The sequence below is a fragment of the Macaca mulatta genome, chromosome 9 (genome assembly GCF_049350105.2).
Source record: "Macaca mulatta isolate MMU2019108-1 chromosome 9, T2T-MMU8v2.0, whole genome shotgun sequence".
Taxonomy (NCBI): domain Eukaryota; kingdom Metazoa; phylum Chordata; class Mammalia; order Primates; family Cercopithecidae; genus Macaca; species Macaca mulatta.
In genome coordinates, this window is record NC_133414.1 from 62,612,622 (window position 1) to 62,640,609 (window position 27,988).

The 27,988-nt window shown below is 49.3% G+C and overlaps 1 protein-coding gene and 1 long non-coding RNA gene across 2 annotated transcripts; both read left to right on the forward strand.

Annotated features, from left to right (window-relative positions):
• The first annotated feature begins 15,178 nt into the window (after nucleotides 1–15,178).
• On the forward strand, nucleotides 15,179–17,921 carry LOC144331011 (uncharacterized). The gene is made up of 2 exons (XR_013397840.1): nucleotides 15,179–15,381; nucleotides 15,899–17,921. It is a non-coding gene; the product is annotated as an uncharacterized LOC144331011 (long non-coding RNA).
• A 1,204-nt stretch (nucleotides 17,922–19,125) lies between these two features.
• LOC696420 (NUT family member 2D-like) lies at nucleotides 19,126–27,668 on the forward strand. Its single transcript, XM_077947931.1, is given in 7 exon segments — nucleotides 19,126–19,156; nucleotides 21,220–21,919; nucleotides 23,885–24,013; nucleotides 24,982–25,121; nucleotides 25,563–25,948; nucleotides 26,434–26,550; nucleotides 26,883–27,668. Coding segments are annotated over 7 exon segments (2,274 nt in total). The 5' UTR covers nucleotides 19,126–19,140.
• The last annotated feature ends 320 nt before the right edge of the window (nucleotides 27,669–27,988 follow it).

The window sequence follows — 27,988 nt, forward strand, 5'->3', positions numbered from 1 at the left end:
GAATCCCAGCACTTTGGGAGACCAAGGCAGGTGGGTTACCTGAGGGCAGGAGTTCAGGACCAACCTGGCTAACATGGTGAAACCTCATTTCTACTTAAAAAAAAAAAAAAAAAAAAGCAAAAATTAGCCAGCTGTGGTGGCAGGTGCCTGTAATCCCACCTACTCGGGAGGCTGACAGGAGAATCACTTGAACTCGGAAGGCAGAGGTTGCAGTGAGCCGACGTAGCGCCACTGCACTCCAGCCTGGGCAACAAGAGCAAAACTCCATCTCAAAATAACAAATAAATAAATAAATAAATAAATAAATAAATAAAAGTGCCACGTTCGTGTACAATGGCTAATCATAGCTTCAGGTGGCATGGATACTGATTTTCACCAATCTTGTCTTTTACATCTGATTCTGGAAGAGTCAAGAGGCCTCTTGGATGGCAGTAGAGGGGATGGAATAGTGTGAAGTCCTTTGCGGCCATGTGTAAGATTTCCCTTCTGCTCCGGTCCCTCGGAAGGCTTCCATCCAGCTTGGCCGGTCCGTCAGGCATGTGGGTAAAATGTGGTGCTCACTCTGTAGAGGAGAACACTCGATAATAATGATATGAATGTAGAAAGCCATGGAAACATGTCTGCAGTGTCTTCATTTGAGCTGTGTCCTACCACTGTCCCCATTCCCTCTCCACACATGGCTGCTTGTTGGAGATTCTGGGTTCTGGGAGCTGTGTAGTGACTTCCGCAAACCCCAGCGTTAGCTCCTCCAGGCAGCACCACATCCTCGTTCCCCAGTGTGGGCCCATGTCTGGGCCCCTCTTGGGGATACCAGGCATTGGAAGGACACAGGTCATCTCAGATGGGGCACCCATGTCCCTTCCCAGAGTCCACTCAGAACTTTCCCCTTGGACCCCCTAGAAAGTTCTGCTGTCCTACACCTGGCCACCCCTGGGCTTTGGGAGACACAAGTCTTCTCTCCCCACTGACTGGAAATGTCAGACTCCTGCAGGCCAGCTGCACGCTTTCCAGGAGCACCAACCAGGAAATTCCCCAACAGGTAAAATCTTTAAAAATGACACTTTTACCTACCTACCTTTGGGGTCCAAATGCCTAAGAGGGAAAGGAAGCAGTCTAACCAGAGTCCAGGAAAATTAACTGAATCACAAGGGGTAGACATAAAACCCCTGTGGGAATATTACAGGTTCAATAACCTAATGGCTTAGTATTTTGCTACTTTAAAATGCAGAGATAACAGAAACAATCTGAATATTCCTCATACAGCTGGTAAGGACTTCAGTTCCAGTGGCCATATAATTTTGCCTGTACCCAGGGGCAGTTTTAAAAATATAACATCAGATTTTAAGCAACGTAAAGTTGCTAATCTAACTTATAAATTTGTTCTTGTGTCATTTACAGATTATTTCTCTTGAAACCGCAAACCTGAATTACTGAAATCTAGAAAGGCACAGGGACTTACTCTGTCACACACAGCTACTCATGCACATACACACTGTTACTAAAAGCTGAAGTGAGATGAACGGGGCCTACATGAAAAACAAGTTCAACTTCTTTGTGCCTGGAAAGAAGGGACTGGAGCAGCCAGGAGACTCACTTTCCCTCATCGCTTGGGCCCTTCTCTATGCTTAGTCTCTCCAGCACATGCACACAGCAGGCACACACAGGCGCCCTACCAAAGACAGCTGTGGCCCTCTCTCCACCTTCCCTGCTGGTTGTTGGCGGTGAGGGGTCCCATGAAATTTGTTCTGGTTTCTAGAATGTAAACGAGAAGACTCCAAGCCATGAATTGCCCTGCTTTCTAGAGGATGAAATGTTGACCCTGCAACTTTAGAAGCACAATCATTTATTAGTAACTTTTTTGAAATTCCCATCTACCCATGTCAGAGAAGTTCAACAAGTTCTCAGAATTAAGTATGTCTGTCTGTAACTTAGAGCATGCTCAGTTTTTGGAAACCATATTTCAATGATTTTCTTAACATCCTTCACGTGTAGGGCTTTTCCCCCCCAAATCTTACAGCCCCTTTCTGTGAAGAGAAATTGACACATCCTGGGAACTATTCCTGTCCCTCTGGACTGTCGTCAGGAAACGCTTGCAGGTCCTGTGCCCTGTCTATATCATGTCCTCACTTCTCCATCCATATGGGTAGCTCCAGTGGGCATTTTTTTTATTTTAAACTTTTTGCACAAAGCAATAGAACTACAAATACTGATTTTTCAAAATTTAATGTATTCCATGAAATCTGTTCACAATCCCTTTCCTTCCCCCATCTAAATTCTTGGTTTTTACTTGTTTGTCTTTTGGATTTTTTTTTTTTTTGTCTTGTATCCCAGACTAAAAAATTAGCACAGACACGTTTTGATGTTGAGTGAACTAGTAAGTCACAGTAGGTGGTAAGTTCATTGGTTTCCCTGTTAGTAAGGTTTTAAAGAATGAAGATAGTCATGAATGTACAGAGTGTTCACACCCTGCTTCAGTTCACCTTGGCTGTGTCTACATGACGACAAATGTTTGACAGGGAATAAAGTCGTGTCTGGTGTCATTTGTACTAGTGCGCCCCTCCCCCTTCATTGTTGGCTCCAAACCTTCCTTTTCTTTTATGTTTGTTGTTGGAGAGGGAGGACCACATCAGTAGCAATCATCAACCAGTGGGATCTACTTAGTGGTGAGCGGACTGGCCGTTTAATTGGTAGTTGCTGGCCTGACCACGTGGGTTCCTGTAAGATGGCCTCAGTTTCCAACATTCCCCCCAAATGTTTGCTTCTTGCCCAATCAAAAGGGGATCTTGAGACTCCCAAGTGGAGGTCACGAGCTTGCACCCTGCCTGACTGTGCAGACAGACTGTATGGATATATGAAGTGGGGGTGGGGGCCAAGGGGCTATTACTGCTGTTTGGAAATATTTGCCTCTGTAGATCCAAGCTTAATGGTTTTGTGACATCCTAGTACTAGCAAATCCTGTACAAAGTGGGTATCAGAGTTAATACTGTGAGGAGACAAAGTAGTGAGAATAGTTTTGCTAAAAATAATGAAATATCACATATTGTCTGCATTTTACCATTGATTTGAGTGCATCCTTAGAAAACCTTAATGTAATTAAAAACCCAGGACATTTTTGGAAATCGTATGCTCTCTAGCAACTTTGTGTGAATTTTGATACAAACTGTTTATGAGTTACATAAAATGTTATAAAAATAGAAAAAAAAGAGGAAATTATCCTATATTCCCCTGGTAGAAGCACAGACCACACACTCACAGCTCTACAATGGACACACAGCCACCACATTTCCTGAATAAATTCACACTCTTCAGATTACACAAACTCAAACATGCAGATGCCTGCATAACACACTCACAATATACTCACAGATCCAAATACGCACATGGCCGTGTACTCCCAAATACAAACATACACAAGCCTCCCTCTTGAAAACTCTAAATATTCTGTCCATATCCTCAGGTTATATACATATAGTTATAACACCCAAATACACCCAGCCATCTCTCTGCCTCCAAATTCTTCACACCAAAAATGTACACCTAAATTCTCATCTAGACACCGTGAGCATAGATAAAACTCCTCTACTCTGAATACACACAAATCCAACACACAAAGCATTAAAACATAGAACATTACCTTCCTTTTCAAATGTATGTACACACATTCACAATATCTCACAGTACCGTCAAAATACACAGAACCACCCCCAGCACACAAATACACACACACACACACATACACACACACCATTCAAATAAGAACATATAACTATCCAGTACCCTGAGAATAAACCCAAAACCCACTATGCTTCTGTAATATACTAAAAACTCACCTATATTCCCCTAAAAACACATTTCCAACACCACTGAATACTTAACCTACCTACATAAATATATATCTTAGATATATAACAGATACACATGACACAGAATACAAATACCCAAAACAGATACAAATCCCCAAAATGTGTTAGTATAAAAACATCCCACACCAGTCAATGCCTCCCTTGTCACACAGCGGCCTTCACACACCTAAACACCCTCCCTCATCAACTCCTCATACTCCTTAGTGAAATATAAACACAGCAATGGAACATGTTCTGAACACAATAGGGCAGATGTATCACTATGAAGACAATTCATGGTCCTTCTCTGTGGTGTCTCTGAGAAATTATATATCCCTAGTCTATTTAACTCAAGTAAGGCCACATGACTTGTTATAGCAAATGAAATGTGAGCAGAAATGCCATGTATGACTCTGAGCAGAAGAAATCCTTCTAGTTCTGTCCCAAATGAGGCTGCTCCATCCATCTGGATCCAAGGCAGAGGACCAGTAACTGATCAAAGCCAACCAATGGAGGACACATAACATACATGAGAAACCTATGTTGTTGGAAGTCAGTGAGATGCAGAATTATTTGTTTGTTACATCAGATAATCTGGGATATTCTGATGGATGACCCACCAAAACATAGAGAAACACCACACTGCACGTGCACACATACACACACGTGCGCACGCACATGCACACACACACATCCTCTCAAAACTCCCCAAATATGCGTCCTCAATATCTACAGTTAGAAATACACATCTACAACCTTCCATGATCCAAATAAATGCACAGACACACCAACTCCCAATCTCCAAATGCATATATTAGACACTCCAGCCTTCTCAGGCCAGCTGCATAAAACCTGCACAAGCTATGAATTCACACATCCCTCATTCCACCAGAATTCAACACATACTTCACATAACCGTACCCTCCTTCAAATACATATACATGCTCCATACACATACTCTGAATATCCACATAAACTACCCACAGTTTAGAACACATATAATCCAAATGAATCCTCACATTATACACAAAACTCCAACTCTACCACAAACATATGTGGTGGCTTTACCCCATAATATATACACAGCCACTCACACTCCCTAAATTCATACATACAAAGTCCAACTTTGTATGCACAGACACACTACCCTAAACATACAGACCTCCACCTCCTACAGTCCTGAACACACAGACACACGCATTTGTTTTCCACCCTCAGACTACAAATGAAGAAATGGATTCAAGCTGAACAGAGGCAGACTGTGGTGGATGCGGACATCAGCCACCTAGATCCCTCCTTGATGAATGACTTGTTTCACCAATTGTTAGGAATGCTGTTGGAAGATAGACTCAGGCCCTCCCAGGGTTGCTTCAGCTATGGAGAACACCCATGCTGCGTTCTCTCCTCTTTCTGGGGAAGCTTCATATCCAGTGGCTAATCGAAGCAGGTGTAAAGTGGCTGACTAAGGACAGTTCTATTGAGACATTTTAGTCCCACAGCAGCATATGGGGTCAGGTGAGACTGCTTGGGGTCCCGAGTCATACTTTAACTTCTCCTTCAATGCAACTATGCTCCCTTCTTTCACTTATGTTAAAAGGCAAAACATTATACTCATAAACTCTCAGGGACTGAACTAAGGGTGCCCAACCTGGGACCACATTCTTTGATTCCTTCATTCAATGATTATTTTATTTTATAATAAATAAGAGCGCGATACAGTCTCGCTCTGTCACCAGGCTGGAGTGCAATGGCACAATCTTGGCTCACTGCAACCTCCACCTCCCAGGTTCAAGTGATTCTCTGGCGTCAGCCTCCAGAGTAGCTGGGATTACAGGCACACTCCACCACACCCAGCTAATTTTCTTGTATTTTTACTAGAGACGGGTCACCATGTTGGCCAGGATGGTCTCGATCTCCCGATCTCATGATCTGCCTGCCTCAGCCTCCCAAAGTGCTGGGATTACAGGTGTGAGCCACCGCGCCCAGCCCATTCAATGATTACTTGTTAAGCATCAACAAATACAACCTATTAAGCATCAACAAATACAATCATGACTACTCTCTTAGGGAGACTACATCCCATGGAAGTAAACAGATAATAAATACATATACTATGAATATAAACACATACACACAGTTTCCTGGAGATGTACAGTCAGCAATTAGATTAAGCAACTCACTTGTCTCTGTAGAGACTTGTCTCTGTAGAGACAAGTGAGGGACTAAAAATACAGATTTGAGGAAAAATGCAAAGGAGAGAGTACATTCCCTCATATAAAATTGTTTCTACTGCTGAGGTTTCCTGCTCACGGGGTATCTGCAATTTTGGCATGAGGTACACGTTCATTTTCAGGTCTATCCATTATTTACTGTGGTAATATTGCAGATCGGCAGATTACTGCAGAATCCAGTGGACTGAAACCATAAGCATTCACATCAGGTCTCTGAGGGTCAGTGATTTGGCTTGGCTCTGCTGGGTGGTCCTTCTGCTCCAGTCTGTTCCCCGGTTCTTTATTGACTCCTTGCTGCAGACACTGTAGTGGGTGCCCCAGAGGATTCTAAGGTGAATAGGCCAGCTCCCTGTGTCTGAGGTTTCAGTCCTATAGGAGCAGACGTTTCCAGCATTAATTTTGCTGTGAGACAGAGCTTCAAGTTGGGGATTTAGGGGGAAGAGTAAGGAGCCCGTATTTCCCTGGGGCCATCCGAAGAGGAGGCTCTGAGTGTGGATGAGAGGGGGCCTATACTAGGGAAATGGGAAGTTATGTTCCGTATGGACTAGTAATCACATTAGCTAACAGTTATGCCATATGCACCTACAGTATAGCATTCACTGCTCCAAGCACTTTACATGTATGAATGCCAAGCTTTATAACCCTGTGGAGTTAGCACTATTATCTCCATTTTACAGATAAGTAAGTTGAGGCTCAGAGAGGTTAAAATACTTGCCCAAGGTCACAAAGGTCAGGTATACACTGGGGCTTCTGGGATTTGAGCCAGCAGTCTGGTTCCAGAGCCTGTACCCTTGACCTGACCATGGTTGCCCCTTGAGAAACTTCCCTGCCACTGGGGGAGTGCTGAGTGCAGAGAAGACATTTCATACGGGAAGTGACATTTCAGTTACATCTTCTGGCAATGAGGGTCCCCAACAGTAAGGGGTCCTCATGGGGGAGGATCACCCAACCACAGCCCTTTCCAGTGCCCACTGTCAACACAGCAGCTGTCTCCTTGCTAGGAGAACACCACATCTCCCACTGCCTGCTTCCCATGCTGGGCCTAGGCTTCTCCCTCCTGGGACACCTCCAGCTACATCTGCCTCCACCTCTCTTTAGAAACCTGGGGTGACTCCCAAGAGAAGGCCATGGGCTCCTTAAATATCCCAATTCTAACCTGCAGACACCATGGATATACTTATTACTCAAAGGATGCTTCAATAAAGGTTTGATCTGCAAGAAGGACCTAGACCACTGAGCCCCAAGCTGACATCCCCCAGTGTTCCCTACTTACAGCCCCAGGAAACGAGTCTGGGAAAGGAAGGAGAGGCTGGGGACTCTTGTGTTGTGGGTAGGGGGACTTCACATGCCCTGACATGCCCCCTACACCTCTCTGTGCAATCAAAGCCTGCCTCTCACTCCATTCCCGACCCCCAGCTCTCTCTGCTCTGTTCCTAGTGTTCGCCTGGCTGGCCCATTCTGCCTTCCCTGGTCTTGCCTGCTGAGTCTCCTTCCTTTGATCCCAGACTCCTGCAGTGGGCATCAGAACAGCCTCCTTTGAAGGGGCAGTTCCTCAGTGGCCTCACTGTTTACTTCTGAGTGTCCTCGGACTCACTACTGTGTCACTATAGAGCACCAGGGCCCAGTGAGGACTGAGATGGGAACAGATCCTTTTTCCTATAAGCTCCTGGGAAACAGAACAGTCAGGGGCTTCTAAGGAGCTGCACAGAGGGGCCACTCAACACACAGTTGAGGAAATCTTCTGCTCATACAGAGAAGGGGGTGGGTGCAGGATATGTTTCATGACATACACTCTTCAAAAATATTGAGCCCAGAACAAATGGCTCAGGCTGACCTCAGTGAATCTAGCAATTTTCATTCATGCAACCTGCAAGGGAGATTTTCTGTGCTGATTCAAGACCAAGAGACACATGTACTTCTGCCCTGAAACTCAGGATCCATGACTTCCTATTTCAAAACAAAGAAATCCAAGAAGATCTACCCGGTATACATTGCAGTGCATTTTTATTTAAGACATATATTATAAAAGCAGACAGAGCTCTATTCTGCCAATGAAACACAACACAACTAGTACAACCTACCCTCATTATGTTCGGGTAGGACATGAGGGGGCAGCGAGAGCCACCAGGAATCCATTTGTACCACAGGAAAGAGGCTATTACAACATTAAAGGAAGTGATGTTGGCACAGTTTATTGGCAGGAGGATTCACCATGAGGAAGAAAAGGCCAGAAGGCAACTCCCGGTAAGGAGCAAGGCCCACAAATCCTTGGGTGAGTCTGAGGGAGGAGCTGGTGGCTGTGGGGTCAGCAGGTGGACACCTCCATCACGTGGCTCCCTCTGCTGGGCTTGTGGTCCCCTCTGCTGGGCTTGTGGCCCCATGTGCAATAAAGAAAATACGGAAGGTTGGGTCACCCATTCAGAAACATGAAGCTGGCCAGGCGTAGTGGCTCACGCCTGTAATCCCAGCACTTTGGGAGACCGAGGCGGGTGGATCACCTGAGGTCAGGAGTTTGAGACCAGCCTGGCCAACATGGCAAAACCCTGTCTTTGCCAAAAATACAAAATTAGCTGGGCATGGTGGTGCATGCCTGTAATCCCAGCTACTCTGGAGGCTGAGGCAGGAGAATTGCTTAGAACCCAGGAGGTCGCAGTGAGCCGAGATCATGACACTGCACTCCAGCCCGGGCAACGCGGAGACTCTGTCTCAAAAAAAAAGAAGGAAAAGAAAAGAAGAAGAAGCTGAGACGTGATTGCCACTCCAGGGGCATCCTGAGCCTTTGGAAAGAAAGGAGAACCCATCCACAGGGTTCTCAGAAACATTAGAGCCACATTTTCTCAGGGGGGCTTCCCTGTGTCTCCAGACCCCAGCTCCCAGTACTCCTCAGGACAGAACCTGCCCAGCTCTGCCCGTGTCACTTCACTGACCCCAGCCCTGCCAGGCTTCCCGCACATCTGCAGGGCCAGCACCCAGTGTGCTCAAAGAGTGGGGACCCAGAACCAGATGAACACGTCAGGAGGAACCGAACCCATTCTCTCTTGGGGTCCTGAGCCTCCCGGTGACAGAAGATCCAGGAGATGTGAGTGGGAGGCTGCGCTAACAGGATCTAATATCATGCTCCAGATTGCTGAAGGGACACAGATCAGAGCCTCCTCTCCTTGACTCTACCCTCTTCACTCCTTAGCACCAGGCCCGGCTGTACATCTCTGCCGAGTTGCAACTAAGACCTCTGCCTGCAGCTCAGGGGTGCCCCAGACAGGAGCACAAGAGGAGGCTCACCCCCACCCACAACCCAGGCTGGAGCGAATCTGGCTGCCCAGGCTCTGTGACTGGCTTCTGCCCCAGGACCTAAGCCCATGTAAACTCAGGCTTCCTTGGCCTGCCCACTCCAGGCCCAGGTTCTAAAGGTGTGCTCCCCACCACTTGTTGCTCCTCTACTTTATCCCTAGAATTATAGCCCAGTTCTAGGTAGGACTGTCAAGCTCTGCCCAATGCCTTCCACGAGAAATCAGATTCAGGTCCTTGTGCCTGAAGACTCCTTGTCAAGACTCTAGATGACACCTTCTCCAAGAGCAGATAAGGAGTCACCTTGGGCTCCTCAGGCTGAGTATACATTTTCGGTAGGGAACTTCAGAAAGAAATGGTCAACATTCATTCCTCACTTCACCAGAGAAAGAAGAAAATGTCACATGCCTTGGATTCCCTCTTTTTACCATGACTCCACTGAGACAAAACTCCTAACACAGAAACCAACACGTATTCTCAACATTGGGTACCTGCTGGAGGTCCTGCCTTAGCCCCGAAGCCTCAGGTTTCCATGGGGACAGGAACTGGTGGCCCAGCTCTCAGCCTGACACCCAACAGTATCCCCACCCAGGGGCCAGATGGCAGTGCAGGCACAGGTTCTGCAGGCTTTCATCTTGTGGAACCTATGTTAGAGGGTGTCCTCGTCACTCGCCATGCCCCAGAGGAATCAGCAGGGACATCAGGACTGAGAGAACACATGGCACATCTGACCTCCTGCCCTGGAAACCCCACATCTTTCTGACTGTGCCCATCACATGGACAATATCTGGGAAAGTTCTGCTCTGCACAGTGTTCTGTCTACCAGGCCCACCCATCTGAGGATCCAGATGCTAGGAACACACAGATACTGAAGGAGCAACAACCTGCCTAAGGTGCAGGTACCCCTGCATCCATCTGCAGGAGGAAGAGCCAGAAACCACCATATATAAGGATTCTTTGGCCCTAAAGAATGAATCAAGTATTTAGGAGTAACACAGTGATGCAGAATGACCCACCCTTGTCATTCTACACATAGAATCCCCAGTATACACACCCATTAAAGCCTCAAGATTCTTGCTTCATACAAACATCTGCTTACAGATCCTAAACACACACACACACCCCAGTGGTGTGTTGCTAACTGCTTAATAAAATGCTCTCCAGGGGGAAATCGGAAAGCCTAGATTTGTGCTGCTTATGTGGTGTAAATATCTCAGCATGACTAATTTTAAACTACCAACCTAATGCCACTGAACACAGAGCTGAAAAGAGATGTGCCGTGCCCAGTGGCTACCCCAAGCTAGCAAAAGCCAGCTCCAGCACAGCCACGACCTTTCATAGGAATACGTGTATACAATCTACCTGCACCCTGAGTAGGACCCTCAACTCTCACCCCAAATATACAAACAAAACCACCAAACTACGTACTTCCGGAACACAACCTCCTCATGTATCCTGAACAGACACACACAACTAAGATAGGATAGGGTGGTCATAGCTTCCATTAAATAAGAACAAACTTACTAAACAGATGAAGAGAACAAACCATCTGACAGCGCACAAGGAGGTCCTGCAGTAAGGAGGTGGAAAAGAAGAAGGAAAATCCCCAAATTCGCACAAGTGCGAAAACCCACGATTAGTGTCCCTGGCTTGACCGATGCTCATTATAACAGTGAAAAACACACCCTTGGGTAGAGATTTAAGATGTTAATGATTCACGTGATATAGGCACTAACGTGTGCAGCAATAACGCATGCGCATCCAGAGAACCACCCAGAGCGTGCTTAACAGTGACATCCCTTCCCACCTCTTCATGAATAGTCATGTAAGGCTCCCAAAAAGGAGGTTTCCCCAGCATCAGTCAATGCTGTCTCACCTTTGAGCAGCACACTGTGATCGGCTGTCAGAGTGTACGTTCGCTTTGCAGTAACCTCTCTTGCTTACTTTTATGTTGGACTCGCTCTCAAAGTAAGACTTCTTTTGTGCAGCAAAGTCAAGAACCTGAACCAGCCCACCAGCAACACAACTGCTACCTGTACCTGTACCCTAACTACATGGTACAGTAGATGGACTGCCCAATAACTACGCAAATTTGTAGACAAAACTCTACCCGCCCCAAATGCTCACATCACTGCTAAAACCATGTATGTACATATATATGTGCCCAAATACAAATACGTACAATGAACACAGTACCCATATATACTGTGAACCCTGAAAGGGCTAATCCTTCAAGATGGATCATGAGTGGCTAACTGGGCCTAAACTCAAAATGGAGCCAAGCAGCCATTTGCTAACTGCAGGTCTCACACATGTACCCTGCTTCCTGCAAAAACCATGTACTTGTGTCACTTTGGGACTTTCACAGCTGTCTGTTCCTGTTTATGCCACCTGAATCAAGGGGTACCATTTCGTCATATGGACTTAAGAAATAAGATTGTGACTTACATCAGCCAATCAGAAATAAACAACTTGTATCCCTCATTTGCAGAGTGAACCAGATTGGGATCTGAGGACGAACTTTCTCTATAAAAGATAATAGCTCTCTTTGTTCTTTCAGAGTGTACCTTTGTTTTGCACTGAAGGCTGGGACTCCTTGATTTACAAACAGCTCACTGGAATCAAATTTCTATTTTTTTCTTTTTTTTTTTTTTTTAAGAAAATCCTTTTCAGTATATTTGTTAACAGTACATAATGTACATAATGAAAATCCTATAAGCATAGGATCTAAAAAAAAATCACAAGGTATACAACACTTGTGTCAGGCATCACCCAGAAAAAGAATCACATACAATCCCACAGCTCTAAAATACAGAAATCCATGATTCTTGAATGCAAACACAACCTACACAGCCTCTCTGTTTCCAAATACATGCACTGAACCTCCCACATCTCCCACAGTACAAAATACAGAAGCCCCATAAACTCAAATACACACAGAACCACAAACTAGTTTTATCAAATACATATAAGTCCACCTCACAAACACTGAGAACACATATACGAGTGGCAACACCAAATTCTGCGAGTATTACATTTCACAACAGACACAGAGGACCACTAAGTCTGAATATACCCAAAACCCCTCATATACACACTCACAAACTACCCATGAATACACACCCCACCCTCCCAGATAAAAACCATACAACACCAAAAAACCCCACAAAAACACCAATAAAACTCTCATATACACACACAACTTTCATATACTCGTGGGCACATACACACGCAAATATCCCCAATCCCTGAATGTGTAAATCCCCCAAAACACTATCCAATCAATATGCTACATCTCTGGAATACAACCTCCTCACTTCATCCCCCCAAACATGCCCAAACGCATGTACGAACACCCTAGCCTTCTCCAAAGAAATACACTTTAAATACTAACCATCCCATATTCTATAAATAGACTTAGATAATTCATCTATCTGCTGATAAATATACACACAAACCATATACACACCCAAGATGCACAGAAATATCTCCAGCATATCATTTATGAATACCCATAAAAACACTTCCCAACCCCAAATTATCCCAATCTAGTATGAACCAGCTCCCACATTGCCAAGTACTAACCAATAACCATATCACACACCTCTAATAGATATAAATTCAACTCTCTCACTCTCCGGTATAAAAAGAGAACCTCATCCCTCTATCAGACACACACATACTAAATTCCCAGAATATACAAGCCTAATAACCACTTACTGAAAAATACAAGCACATAGCTCCACAAAGCATTCATCTAAACTGCCATGCCCTTGAACACACACACAAACTCAATACTTATGTAGTTCTCTACATGCCCTAAATATACCCACGATTAACTAACACGCCACAAATATGCAAACATGCCACCTCATATCCTCAAATACACATACAGTTCCACAATACCGGCACATATGTAATCATACTTCCAAATGCTCACACAGAAATAACTCCATCTTCCAAGACACAGAATCATACAAAATCCACCTCACAACTGAACACATTCATCCTACCAGTCCCCCAGTAGACATGAAACTGCCCTCACACATTGAAATAGACATACACACCCCCTGAAAATCATAAAAAGAAACACGCATCACCATGCAACATGTCCTGAGTACTTCCTACATTTCCCAAATACATAAACCAGAGTGTACATCCACAAAACGTACACTCTGGTCTTCCGACATTTCCCAAATACATAAACCAGAGTGTACATCCACAAAAACAGACACAAGCACTTTATTATTGCCCATGTGCACAAGATAATTCTTCCAAATCTGCCATACATTAGACAAATACAAATCCCCAACATTCATCTGAGAAAACACGTGGAAAATACATCTTCAAAACCCAAATCACAAGTATCTAACCCCAATTCTTCTGCTATACATATCTCACATCTCATATCCTCCAAATATAAACTCTCACTCCTACATACTCTCACAAAAACAGTTATGACCTTCTTTTTTGGGGGGCGGGGAATGGAGTCTCACTCTGTCGCCCAGGCTGTAGTGCAGTGGCACGATCTGGGCTCACTGCAACCTCCGCCTCTTGGGTTCAAGTGGTTCTTCTGCCTCAGCCTCCCAAGTAGCTGGGCATGCGCCACCGCACCCAGCTAATTTTTCTATTTTTAGTAGAGACGGGGTTTCACCATGTTGGCCAGGCTGGTCTCCAACTTCTGACCTCAGGTGATCCGCCCACCTCAGCCTCCCAAAGTGCTGGGATTACAGGCGTGAGCCACCGCGTCTGGCCCAGTTATGACCTTTAATCTGCAATCTCCAGACAGACACCACCAACCCACACGTGTGAATACATATTAGATTCTCGCCAATTAAATACATATCAAATTCCAAACTAAGAATTCATATAAACACATTTTCACATACACAAAACCATCCCCACAAATCTCACACCCTCCAAAATCCAAAATAAATCTTCCTGACATTCTCAAGTACACACTAACCCAACCACCCAAGATACACACGTGTGTGCAGTAAATTTTAGATACATGTGTAGCCTACAATTTACAAATAATATACCACTACTTTTTATTTGTAAATTCCACATAAGTAAGCGATTCGTATAGAAGCTTTTCTTGACTTTGGCCACACTCTTGCATCCACAAACAACTTGGGCTACTAAGTGAACAGACTATGACTAATGGCCTGTTCTTCCACTTCGCAGCTCTTCACATCATTGACAAATGAGTGTATTAGAACATGCATGCTGGCTGATCATTCTGATCAAGTCAACAAGCTTCACAACTTACTCAGTGAGGTCATTCGTGAGAATTTCACTGATTTTACGAGGACAGGAACTACTTCTTCGCTGAACTGCATCACGGTTTCAACTGCTGAGGTTTTCCTCAAGCTTCTGCATTGTTTGGAATAGGAGAGGCACGGCAGAGACACACTTTGGGGTTCCACTGCATTGTTAAACCCTCCTCCCTCACTTCAGGGCCAGGCTAGCAAGGAAAAGAGCAAGGCCTGGGCGTCCCGCAGGGCTCCCCCTAGGAAAGCTATGAACGCGCCCGCCTTGAGCGCCCCCACAGGCCTGCTCTGGCCACAATGTGGGGTCGCCCCGCGGACACTGGTGACCAGTGGGAGCATGACCAGGAGGCGATTACCTTCTAATCACACTTGGCTTTATTTTTAGGTAACACCAAGAAGGACGCCATGAGAGCGAAGGCCGTTGGTAACCGCCCTTTGCTCTCGCGCTGCCAGTCTCCCCGCCATGAACCGCCAGCAACAGACGCTCTGAGCGGTTGAGGGCGGCCTCGGCGCGCTGGAACCCCGCCTGCCTCAAGGCTCGTGCGCAGGCGCATGGGGCAGGCCTGGAGCCCGCCCTGGGAGCGCCCTGCTGGAGATGGGGAAATGGAGAGACGAGGCACCTGGGTGCTTCCTGGGGCCAGACAAGGCCTTCTCGTTTGAACCTCCGTGACAGTGCCTCTGAGAAACCAGCGCGTCCGCAACGGCCACTCCCAGTTTTCAGTAATACAAACCTGCATTGCATGCACTTAGGTAACACTCTTGCTGAAAGGTTTCCCTTTGGAGGGTTTGTCCTAAAGCAAAGTATCCTCAACTTGCATGTTTTGCATTCCCTTTGGCCTGCATTTATTTCATTCCTGCTCATTCCTTTCAAAAAATAGTATGCCCTGTTTTCCTACTCAGTCTGGAGATTCCATTAAAGAACATTTGTGGCAAAGAATTTTAGACCTGAAAACATACTCCAAAATATACCTTCTTCTGACTCCATTCCCAGAGTTTTCCCAACCGCATTCAAATGATTTCTAGAAATGTTTTTGTTATAGCTTTGATCAATTTCAGTTGACAGAGCAGCAGGTAGTAAGGGAACAATTCCACACTCCCCCACCCCCGACTCTGCAACACAGTGCAGAATTCCAGTTGGCAATAAAAAACTAGTAGAGAAGCAACTCAGTGACTTGAGTTTGTAATAGCTTCAGAAGGAACTTTAATCGTCACATGTAATAGCTTCAGAAGAAACTTTAATCGTCACATCCTTTCTGCTCATTTGCAGGATTCCTGTCATCTGTCTCCATGTGATAACACTGAAGAGCCTTCACGTCTATGCCGGCCCAGGGCCTCAAGTGCAGAGACTGAGAGCTGGGCAGGACACAGCATGGAGCCGCCATTCCTCTACTGTTCCCTGATGGGGTGGAAGAGCATGTGTCCTCTGAACAGGGGATCCAAGCCCTGAGATGTTCTTTCTCAGCAGTCAGTGTGGCCCAGGACTTTCTATGGGCATGCTCAGAGAGCAGCGGCCAGAGGACTTCTAGCCACCACCTCCCATGGTCAGTCTTCACAAATTACCTTTGGCTAATTTGATTGTCTCTCCTCCTGGGGTCTAGGACTTCAGACATGCACAGAAGTGATTGCAGAATTGAGACAAGACACTGTTCCACAGTATAGTTTTTGTATACTGGTCAGAAAAAGACTCATTCAAATCCTGTATCAAAGCCATGTGTAAGAATCTTGAGAAAGCATCCGCTGACTGACTTGACAAGGGAGGAAGCAACCAAGAATTCTGAGAATGATATTTTTGCCTCAACATCCCTCTTAGATGAAGTTATTGATTGAAAATCATTTAAGTTTGCCCCATGATAAAAGGTCTAGTCCTCAGAAAGATCTCCAAAGCATTTACGGTTTGTTTTGTTTTGTTTTGTCAAGTTTACCATGATTTTGCTTGAATTGCTCACCGTTGATCTTCTCAGCTAAGATCGAGATAGAGTTGCACAGCGGAAGAGGGCTGCATGTAAGAAGACAGTTCTATCTCAGAGGACAAAAGGCCTGGGAGCACCCAAACAGGCAGTTACTGTGTGGAGGTCACTCCCCTCCCAGTGGCCACTGTGGAGGCATTTCATAGAAATGCTTGCTGGACCATTCAGGTTTAGAGTTGGGACAAAACCAGCAATTCATGAGGATATTGGACAGGAGTTAGGAATGACCTCACACAACTGGGGCAAGGAGGGGAGAACCCTGGGCTTGAGACTTGCAATCCACCGCCTGCCCCTGCAGTGTGGTCCCTCTTACATTTTCCTGCAACTCTGCCTTTCTTGAGTCCAAATGTCTTCAGAAGGGGTAAACGCTTCGTAAGTGCCAACAGGGTGTGTTTCAGTGAATGTTAGCAATGTGCACTGGTCTGGCTGAAGGCCTGTTCCGTTCCCCAACACCCTCCCATCAGTGCAAAATTACCCCGCCCAGCAGGGAATGACGTGTGTGTCTCCGAAGATTTTGTTGCTGTGCTCTGAGTACTCACTCCTCATCTCCTTTGACCGGTTTCCTATCACTCCCCTTGTTCACAACACAGAACATGAGTGTTCTTTCCTGTCATTTTGACGCTGATAAACGGACAGTGATTCTCAGTGTGAAAACGAGAATGAAGTTTTTTTAAAGACAGGCTACAATAATTCCCACGCAGAGAAGCACGTGCGATGACACTAGATTCCAAACAGCAAGAACGTATGGTGAAGATGAAGCCAACAGTGAGCTGACAGAGGCCAGCCAGGATTCACACATGTGAGGGGATGCATGGGAATGGGGATGGGACATTGGTGGATAGCATCCTGGCGTGTCTTAGAATGAACATGGGTTGTGGATTTCTAACTCCTGGAGAAACCACAGCTCTAGGAATTGTAAGCTGCTTTATGTTAGGAAAGAAAAAGATGGTGTTCTGCCCTCCTGTCCCTTACAACTGTGCTTGCTGCCACTAAACCTGGAAGCTGAGAAGGGTATAATGGCTACTCCTGACTTCCTCTCATCAAATCAGCCCGCTATTGTTTTCTGCAATGGTTGTGTTTTGTGGTGAAGCCAAGATTCACACCTGAGTCTGCTTACTGCAAGTTCTCATTCTCACAGTGGAGAGTTAACAATAATCACTTCATATGTTGCACTTTTTTGGGAAGAGTTACCAGATAAAGTGCAAGATCCCAGTGAAATGTGACTAACACAGATAAAGGAAAAACAGATTTTTTTGTAAAAGTATACTCTAAATATCACATGGATCACAATTATAATAAAAACTAATTCACTGTTTATCTTGAGTTCAAATTCCACTTGGTATTCATTATTCATACTTGCTAAATCCTGCCACTCTATTCTTTTGATTTGAAGGAATGGAACAATGTCTTATCCTAGGAATTTACCTACAGAAATAGAGGAGCCACATTACTAGTCATTATAAATATGAAGAAAACATTGAATCATACTAATATATTAATTTTTACCCCAAAAAACCTGAAAGCATTTTTAGACAGCAAAAATAGCTTCATTATGCTTTTGATTGCATAATATATCTCTGGAAAGATGAAAAACAATCAGATAACACCTGTTTCCTCCAAGAAAGAAAATGTGGTGGCCAGGGAAAAGAGAGGGGAGGAAGGCTGGTCATTGCCTATTCCACTGTGCACAGTTTGAATTTGGAACCATGCAAAAGTATTGCTTGGTTAAATTAAAATCATTCAAAAGACAAAAAATAAATATTTAACACCAGCACAGTATGCTGGGAAACAAAATGAAAGGATTTCTGGTCTTGGTGCTATAGGTCGCATAGTCACTCTTTCCTGGATTGAGGCTTTCCAGCAAAGGGGATGGGAAGTAAGGCTGGCCTGCTGGTGTGGACAGAGATTCCAGCAACATACATGACCTGGGGGCACAAGGATTGCTTCTGAAACAATGATGAGCACACAACCACCTAATAGCCTGGATCAGCTGAGACCATTCTGATTTCAAACACCCAGTCCCCTTGCCTTCCTAAGAACCCCTGTGTTTTCAGACTGAAAACATGTTCTGAATTGTGTTCAGGAAGTGCATCCCCTGTTGAAAGTCATCAAGAGTGGGAAAGAGCCAAAGTGGGAAGGAGCATGTGTTGATTGGCACGAAAGGAGGTCTGTTGATAAAGAATGGAAGTAAAGGGGAAATCAGGTATTAGCTTTTGCTGTGAGTCAGGACAATTTGAAAGTTGCCTAAAGAGATGCACACCATCTGTGTTGCTGCCGTCCAGTTGGAAGGGAAACTCAGGTTCTTGCCTAATGGCTGAAGCCGTTCACAGAATGTCCCCCACCCCTACCAGCTGCCCACTGCCCCTCCCCCTCTGCAGAATGTCTGGGGGCCTATGTTCCAAACCTATTTACATTCAAATTTTCCCTGCTCCACTTGGACTCAGGAGCATCTGCTGAGCCAGGTCACGCTCTTGGTCCTACCCTTGACTTTTTTCATTGCGGAAACTGCCAGACAGCGGTGGTCAGTGCCCAGCCTGAGGGGATGGCTTCAAATGGAGGTGAGCCTGTAGGGATGGGGGCATTATCCGAGTCTGCCATGCCTCAACTCCTTGGGAATTCAAATTTGACACTGCCCCTGGGGACAGTTGATAGGGCTGATGTTGAGGGAGGGAGCACTGGATGTCCCCAAGGACATCACACCTGGGGATGGCCATGGCACCCTGAGTCTGTGGTTAGGGAGGATGAATCCTTAGAGGTGGACCAAGATGCTTGGGGGAATACACCGTGTAGGGGAAAGGTTGGAGTGGATGGATTGATCCTTTCTAGAGGGAGACAGGTCATGTCATTGTGTGTTTGTAGGGAGTGGTGGGATCGTGTTGTGCTGGTGGCCCCGGGAGGATGACAGGCAAGCCTGAGTCCTGTGCTGTGTCTTCAGGCACCTGGAAGGTGCCCTTCCATAGTGTTCAGAGGAATTTAGACTGGAGTTTTCTAGATCTTAGGGAGGAGTGGGTAGAAGTGGTCTCAGCCGGAAAACTGTTGAGTGGGTTGACTGTGACAGACCTTGTAGTGACAACCTCTGGGTGGGCGAGGCTGGGGGCTACTGTAACTGCCACAGCCCGGAGCCTCTCAGCTCCCTCCCAGAGCTGGCTTCTCTGTCAGTTCAGGTAGCTGTTGGCTTTGATTTAACAGGGGTGGGGGCAGATGGGGAAGTTCAGGCAACACAGGGCCTGGGCTTCCTGAGTTGTTCTGAATTGCTTGCCTGTTTGTGGAAGCTCAGGTCTTCAGACCCACTTCCTCTTGTCTGCTAGTTCATGGCCTGTCCTCTGCACTTTGTGTTACTGTGGAGATGAAGAATTTGCTCCTATTCCATTTATACAGCCTCATGAATGGGGGACAGGTGTGGATTCTTCTGGTTCTCAGTGGAAGGGTCTGGAAAGGCTGGTTTCTACTCCTTCCTCTACTTCCTTGAGTAGAGGAAGGAGAGTAGCGCACAAATAGGAAGATGGTTCTCTTAATATTATTATTCAAGTTAGGATGTGCGTCCTGAATGATGAGGTGCATGTGCTGTATCCCTTATTCCCCTTGACTAGAGACTGCAGGAGGTGCTACTGAATAGAGATGAGTTCCAGACAACTTTGCCTTCCCTGGCCCGTGGCCCAAGAACCTCTTGTTCTTGGTTGGCCACTATGTTCAGTTATTGGGAGCTCAAAGGAGAAGGACCAGAGATGGGCTCCTTATCCCACTACCTATTGTAACCTGAGCAGCAGCTGTGAAAATCCCTAGACACCTCCCCTGATAGCCCTGCTGCTCACCATTTGCTGGCTGTGTTCTAATCGTGTGCAGCTGTTGCTGGCTGTGCAGTGACACTATCTCAGGGGACTCCACCACTGCTTCTCACACCTGCTCCCTGGGAACAGAGCTTCCTGAGTGGCAGCTGGGACCATCAAGTACTGAGGAAAGGGTGGCCCGAATCTGACCCCTATTTAGCACTTGCTGTTGGTGGTGCCAGGACAATCACTTCTATGCAGGGCATGACGAGTTATGGATTATCTTCAGGGTTCGTAGGGCACTGGCTTGGGAAAGATTTCCATCCAGTGGTTTTCTTTTGTTGTGTTTGAGCTAGGAAAGACAGGGGTTTACAACAGCTTCAGGAAAAGGCTGATTGAAGAGGAGATGGGGCCATAATATTCAGAAGCTCCTGACTTCCTGTCGGCCTTCTGAGTGCCAAGCATTGCCCTGGGGTAGGCCCCTCACCTGTTGCTGAGCACGCTGAGGACCACCAAGCTGCTGAGAGACTCATCCCTGACCCATGGCTTGGGAGATCCTGTGAGGCTGACAGGGTCTGCCAGGGACACCCCAGGGAGACCCTCGGCAGCGAAGGCTTAGCTGTTGCTTCTTGGGGGACAGGGGTCAGGGAGTCTTGGTGACCGGGGCCAGGCTCTCTAGTGGAGCGACTCTCCCGTGGAGGAATAGAGCATACGATGCACACTCAGGGACACTTGCAAGCTGCACTGTTTCCCTGTCACATGCCCTCAGCTGTTGGGACTCCCCTCTGATTCCCCAGTGACTAGTGTGGACCTGGAGACCCCAGCTCATTCACCTCTTTCCTTTGTCTCCACAGCATACCCAGTGCTGTGACCGGGCGTGACCATGAACCCTGGAACCTCCCTGTCTGTGTTCACGGCTCTGCCGTTTGCCACACCTGCTCCCGGCCCAGCACAGGGGCCACCCCTCATGACTGCAGGGGTTCCTACAGGCGGCCCCCTGGTGCTGCCTGCCTTCCCCAGCACATCTCTGGTGGCAGGACAGGATGGTCACGGCCCAAGTGGGGCTGCGGCTTCCAATGTCTTTGTCCAGATGAGGACAGAGGTGGGGCCTGTGAAGGCCCCTCAGGCGCAGACCTTGGTCCTAACTCAGGCCCCCCTCGTCTGGCAGGCTCCAGGCACCCTCTGCGGAGGTGTCGTGTGTCCGCCTCCCCTACTCCTGGCAGCTACTCCTGTGGTGCCTGTTATGGCTGCCCAGGTGGTTGGGGGCACCCAGGCCTGTGAGGGAGGCTGGTCCCAGGGCCTTCCTCTTCCACCACAACCACCACCAGCTGCCCAGATGCCCCCCATCGTGTTTCCAGCGAATGCTGGGCCAGGCCCACAAGGGGCTCATGGAGAGGGCAGCCTGGCTTCCTCCCAGACTAAGTCCCCGCCGGACAACTCCTGTAACCCCAAGAGTGTCTATGAGAACTTCCGACTCTGGCAGCACTACAAGCCCCTGGCCCGGAGGCACCTTCCCCAGAGTCCTGACACCGAAGCACTTTCCTGCTTCCTCATGTGAGTGCCCTCGGGGCTCCGGAGCTGTCCTGCAGCTCACATGTAAAGTGGCTGCTGGATGGACAGGAGAGCTTGTTCATCCGCTGTTCAGGGGAGCTTGCAGGGCGGTTGTGAGGGTGATGGGTTGCACTATGGGAAGGTACATTTTCAACAACATTAATCTGGCTGCGGCTCAGGACAGACTGTCAGGGGCCTCATCTCAACTGCCCGTCATTGTCCCATGAGTCCAGTCAATCCTTACTTTCAATAATTTTCACAACAATGTTTACAGAAGACCCAGGTCAGAGAGGGTTTCTGGTGTGACGTGAGCTACGGTTTGGGTTTAGGTCTTTGAGTACACACCCCAGTGCCTCCCCTTGGACCCAGTATTGATGGCCAGGAGCACATCACATCAGGCTGGGAGGAGGAGCTGCAGGGGCCAGATGGAACCTGGTACATGCCCGCAGTTCTGCCGAGGTCCAGTTAGCACAGCGGTGGTGGAGCCTTCACAGGGGGATGGTCTTGGGCCCCACACTGGGGTCGATGCTGGGCAGGTATTTGCATCTTCACCCTCAATCCCTCCCAGAAAAAGGGACAATGATGCTTCATTCAGGGGATGGTGAAGAGATGACTTGAGCTCACATATGACATGCATAGCACAGTGCCTGGAACATGCTATGACACATTACATGATAGCAATTATGATTACTGTCCCCATTACTATCATTATCAGGACTAGGCCATCTAGGAGAGAACTCCCCAAAGCCACAGGCTCCAGTGATAGCTCTGAGTGCACTACGAGCCCAGCAGCCCAGGGCCGTGGACTGTGGTGACTGTGAGGCAGCAACGTCAGCATCTGGAAGAGTTTGTGGTTTCATTCCCAGTCCCTACCTCTCTCCACACTGCGGTGCCTCTGTGACCCTGTGTTTCCCGCTGATGAGCAAACGGGAGCTTGAGCACATCCACCTTGCAACACACTGGCCACTCCCCTGGGGAAGTTCCCTGCCTGGGGTGTAGGTGAAAGGTGACCCCATCTTCATCCCCAAGAATCTCACTGCCCCCGCACCCTGGAACTGGTTGCATTCCCCCTTGGAGCAGAGTCCCGGTGCACTGGGGACCCTGATTCTTGGAGTGGAGCTGCCCCAGGCTCACAGGCCTTTGCCATGTCTCCTGTGGGAATGTGGGAAGCTGTACCTGGCTGCTTGCAGTGGGCTTGGACATGGCTCTGCTTTGGTTCTGGACGTGTGCTCCTGCTCCTCACGCTCCGGGACCCTGAGGCTGCGTCCCCAGGGGCTGCCTTACTCCAGAGTCCCCAGGAAGCTGGTTAAATACTCAGTCCTGGGGCCCTGAAACCTGCATTTTAACCCTAGCTCCCAGGTCATTCTGTGTTCACGCTGTATCTGTCAGCTCAGGCTCTGCCGTAACAAATCCCATAGACTGGGTGCTTTATCAAGACACATTCATGTCTCCCAGTTCCAGAGGCCAGAAGTCCCAGACCAAGGTGACAGCAGATTGGGTGTCTGGTCAGGGCCTTCTTCCTGGCTGGAGAGAGCTGCCTCTGGCTGTGTCCCCTTATGGCTGAGAGGAAGAGCCCTGGCATCTCCTCCTGGCCTTATGAGTGCTCCGATTCCATGACTGGGACCCACGCTCATGACCTGCTCTGACCCTGATTGCCTCCAAATACTGACACACTGGCCCTGAGGGCTTCAGCACAGAAATGTTGGGGGCACACATGTTCCACCCATAGTACTGAGTTCACTTCTCAACCCTGAGGACCTGAGGGGCAGTCGGAGAAGCCAGTTGGTAGCTTGTGTTGATGTTTGATCTTGCCGTCGTGTCCTGGGGCTTGAGGAGCCCACCTGGGAGAGAACAGGACAGGGACATGGCAGGACAGGTGTGGCGAGGACAGGGGCCAGGTGTTGGGACCAGGTGGGCTTGGGATGAATGGTGGGCTTATAGACTGGGACTGACTGCACTGGTTTACAGCCCAGTTCTCCGATCCCTGGCCCGGCGGAAGCCCACCATGAGCCTGGAGGAGGGACTGTGGCGGGCCGTGCGGGAATGGCAGCACACAAGCAACTTTGACAGGATGATCTTCTACGAGATGGCGGAAAAGTGAGTGTGGGGTCCTGGGTGCAGGGCCCGCATGGCAGGGTGAGAGTGAATGACAGAGGCCCGGTGGCCGTGGTGGCTTCTCAGCGTGGAGCATGAGGAGGATATGGACAAACACAAGATGCTCTGGGCCCCTGGCTGCCTCAGGAAGCTGCTCCTACCACCTAGAGTGCTCTGGGGTCTCAGTGCTGCCCTATTGGGAAGCAGCCCTGCCTGGCCTGGGGCCTACCCCTGCCTTGACACTGGAGGTCATAGCGGGAGCAGCCAGCATCGCAGCCCAAAGTGGGTCACCTCCAGCTCTGGGGATGGGGAGAAGGGGTGCTAGTGACTATAGACAAGAGTGGGGTGCAGGCTCCTCACAGCAGTGGCCAGAAGTCGGTTTTCTCCCATCCCAGCCCGACCAGGGAGTTGGGTCGGGGAGACCTATGCCCAGGACACCGTGAGCCCCATCTCTGGCCTGACCGCCTTTGCTCCTGGGCAGTCCCCTCCGTGAAGACAGACAGACAGCAGCCTCAGGGGATAGGGGCCCTGTCCTCTGGGCTCAGCTTGTGCTTCTTCCTGATCATTGGACTCCCAGGCCTTGTGGCCCTGGCTTATCTTTGAGGGGCCCACAGTCCCAGCCTCAGGACTCCTGCATCTGGGCATCATCCCTGATGCCTTCTGCCATCAACCGCACCCCTGACCAGCTGAAACCTGGAGGAGGGATCCCCTGGGACCCTCCTGGACATCGTGGCCCTGACTTGAGTCAGGAAGCCCCGTTGATGCCATGGGCTCTGCAGGGGCTGGGTGAGGGAGGGTGAGCCCAGAACTCTGGGAGCAGCTCCCTCCTGGGACTGGGGGATGGCACCTAGTGAAGGCCTGGACAGTCCACCGGAGGCACTTCCTCCCATCCCTGCCCTCGGCCGCTGCCTGGTCCTGGGGAAAGGGGGTCTGGACCTTCTCAGCACAGCCTGGGCCTCCTTCACCCCCAGGTTCCTGGAGTTTGAGGCTGAGGAGGAGATGCAGATTCAGAAATCGCAACTGATGAAGGGGCCCCAGTGCCTGCCTCCTCCAGCCCCACCGAGGCTTGAACCTCAAGGACTTCCAGCCCCTGAGGTGGACAAGCAGCCAGGTATGGCTTCCCACATTCCCACAGGAGCCATGGCAAAGGTCAAAGGGGCCAAGGGAGGCCACCGTGCCCACACCACATGCTTCCCTTCAAGAGGGAAATCTTCTCCCTCCAACAGGACAACTTCCGGGAGCATATGTTGGGTATTGACCTGGTCAAGTTTCCTAGCTACTCTCTCCCCTCGCTCATCCAAAACTCCACACATGGTCTGCCCAGGAAGCAGGGATGAGCGAGGAGAGTACACAGCATATTGGTGGCTCCGAACTTCCTCCCAAGCGATTCTGTCTCACATGTGCCCCTCCTGCCTCCTCCGGGGTGCTGCGGTTCAGGTGGTCCTGACCCACCTGGGACCCACTTCACATCCCCAAGCCCTGCCCTCCCCTGTGTGGTGCAGGCAGCAGGAGTGGCCCTCACCACACCCATCCTCCTCCCTCTCTGCCTCAGTGTACCTTCCCAGCAAGGCCGGCACCAAGGCCCCGACTGCCTGCCTGCCACCACCCAGGCCCCAAAGGACAGTGGAGACCAAGGCCCGCCTGCCACCACGCAGGCCCCACCGGCGAGCAGAGACCAAGGCCCGCCTGCCACCACCCAGGCCCCAGAGGCCAGCGGAGACCAACGTCCCCAAGGAGATTCCTCCAGAAGTGGTGCAGGAGTATGTGGACATCATGGAGGAGCTGCTGGGGCCTCCCCTCGGGGCCACAGGGGAGCCCGAGAAACAACGGGAAGAGGGCGAAGTGAAGCAGCCACAGGAAGAGGACTGGACACCCCCAGACCCGGGCCTCCTGAGCTACATTGACAAGCTGTGTTCCCAGAAAGACTTTGTCACCAAGGTGGGCTGGCCTGGAGTGCTGGGGTCTGCAGGATTCCAGGGGGTAGCACTCCCAGGTCCTTAGAATTAAGCTCTGTTCCTTAGTTACTCAGCAGTGCGTGTATTTCCATGGATTTGAGTGTCTGTGTACGTGACTGTGTGTGTCTGTGTGTTGCTGTGTGTTTGTGTCTGTGATTTGTTACCGTGTGTCTTTGTGTGTGTGTGTGGGTGTGAGTGTGGAGTGTGTATGCTAACTGTGTCTGTGTCTTTTCCTGTGCCATATGTGGGTGTGTTTGTGTGTCTGTGTGTGGTTTGTGTGTCTCTGTCTGTGTGTGCGTATGCTACCAGGTCTGCAGTCTGTGTCTGTAGCTGGTGGTCACCATGATATGATACAGCCCCACAAGGGTGGGGATGGGCGCTTGCAGCTTTCTGCATCTCTTCTGTGTGTCCTTGGCTCCGGGTTACTCCCTGCCCAGGAAGCTCACGCCTTCTTCCTTCTGTTTCCAGGTGGAGGCCGTCATTCACCCCCGATTCCTGGAAGAATTGCTTTCCCCAGATCCACAGATGGATTTCTCAGCCCTAAGCCAGGAGCTGGAGCAGGAGGAAGGACTCACCCTTGCCCAGGTACCCCAGGGGCAGGAGGGACCCAGCACACAAGGCCCACTTGATTGTCTAACCCCACCCTGCTGGGGATGCTGGGCTTCTTGGGGAGCCACTCCGGGGTGGGAAGATGCAGGTTCAGAGGGAGTAGGATGGAGAGGAGCCAGGGAGGGGAGTCAGGATGCAAGCTGCATCCCAACAACGGGATGCCCGGCAGAGCCACACCCTCTCTCTTTGGCATAAAGCCCAGCTGCCTCAGGCTTCCCTGCCTCCCGCCCAAGTGTCCTGGTCTCCACCACCCTGGGCCCTGCTCACACCCAGGGCAGTCCCAGTAAGTGCCCTCTTTCCTTCCGCAGCTAGTGGAGAAGCGCCTCCTACCCTTGAAGGAGAAAGAGCATTCGAGGGCAGCCCCTAGTCATGGCATGGCCTGGTTGGACTCAAGTTCTTCTAAATTTGCAGCTGGCCAAGGAGCAGAGAGAGACGTCCCTGACCCCCAACAAGGGGTTGGCATGGAAACGTGCCCACCCCAGACGGCTGCCCGGGACCCTCAGGGACGAGGCAGAGCCCGCACTGGCATGGCCAGGTCCAAAGACTCTGCTGTGCTTTTAGGATGTCAGGATTCCCCTGGGCTGAGAGCTGCCCGGCCAACCTCTCCTCCCCAGGACCACAGACCCACGTGCCCTGGCCTGGGGACCAAGGACACCTTGGATCTCCCTGGAGGATCTCCTGTCAGGGAGTCACACGGACTGGCTCAGGGGTCAAGTGAGGAGGAGGAGCTCCCCAGCCTGGCCTTCTTCTTGGGTTCCCAGCATAAGCTGCTGCCCTGGTGGCTACCCCAGAGCCCTGTCCCTGCCTCGGGCCTTCTCAGCCCGGAAAAGTGGGGACCCCAGGGAGCTCTTCATTCCCCATCTGCTCCGAGAACAGGCCTCAGCCTAGCAGCCTCTCCTGCCACAATGTCCAAGAAGCGACCTCTCTTCAGAAGCGCATCGCCTGCTGAAAAGACACCCCACCCAGGGCTTGGGCTCAGAGTCTCTGGGGAGCAATCCCTGGCTTGGGGGCTGGGTGGTCCCTCACAGTCTCAAAAGAGAAAGGGTGACCCCTTGGTCTCCAGGAAGAAGAAGAAGCGGCATTGTAGCCAATAGGGGCTTCCGGGCAGGTTTTCTGGTGCCAGTCCGCAAGGGTGGGGGTCTGGCATCTGGTGCCCCAAAGCAGTCAAAATCTTCTTCCTCCCCAGTGCTGATCTTGCTGGGCCTTAGCTTTGGAGGGGAGGGGAGGGAGGGGAGGGGAGGGAGAGGGTGGCTGAATGGGGAGGGCAGAGAGGGAGGGGAGAGGAGGGAAAGGGTGGCTGAATGGGGAGGGCAGAGAGGGAGGGGAGAGGAGGGAGAGGGTGGCTGAATGGGGGAGGAAAGGAAGGGAGGCCTGGGGGGAAGGGGCTGGGGGGTGGGAAGCAGTGCCTTGGGGG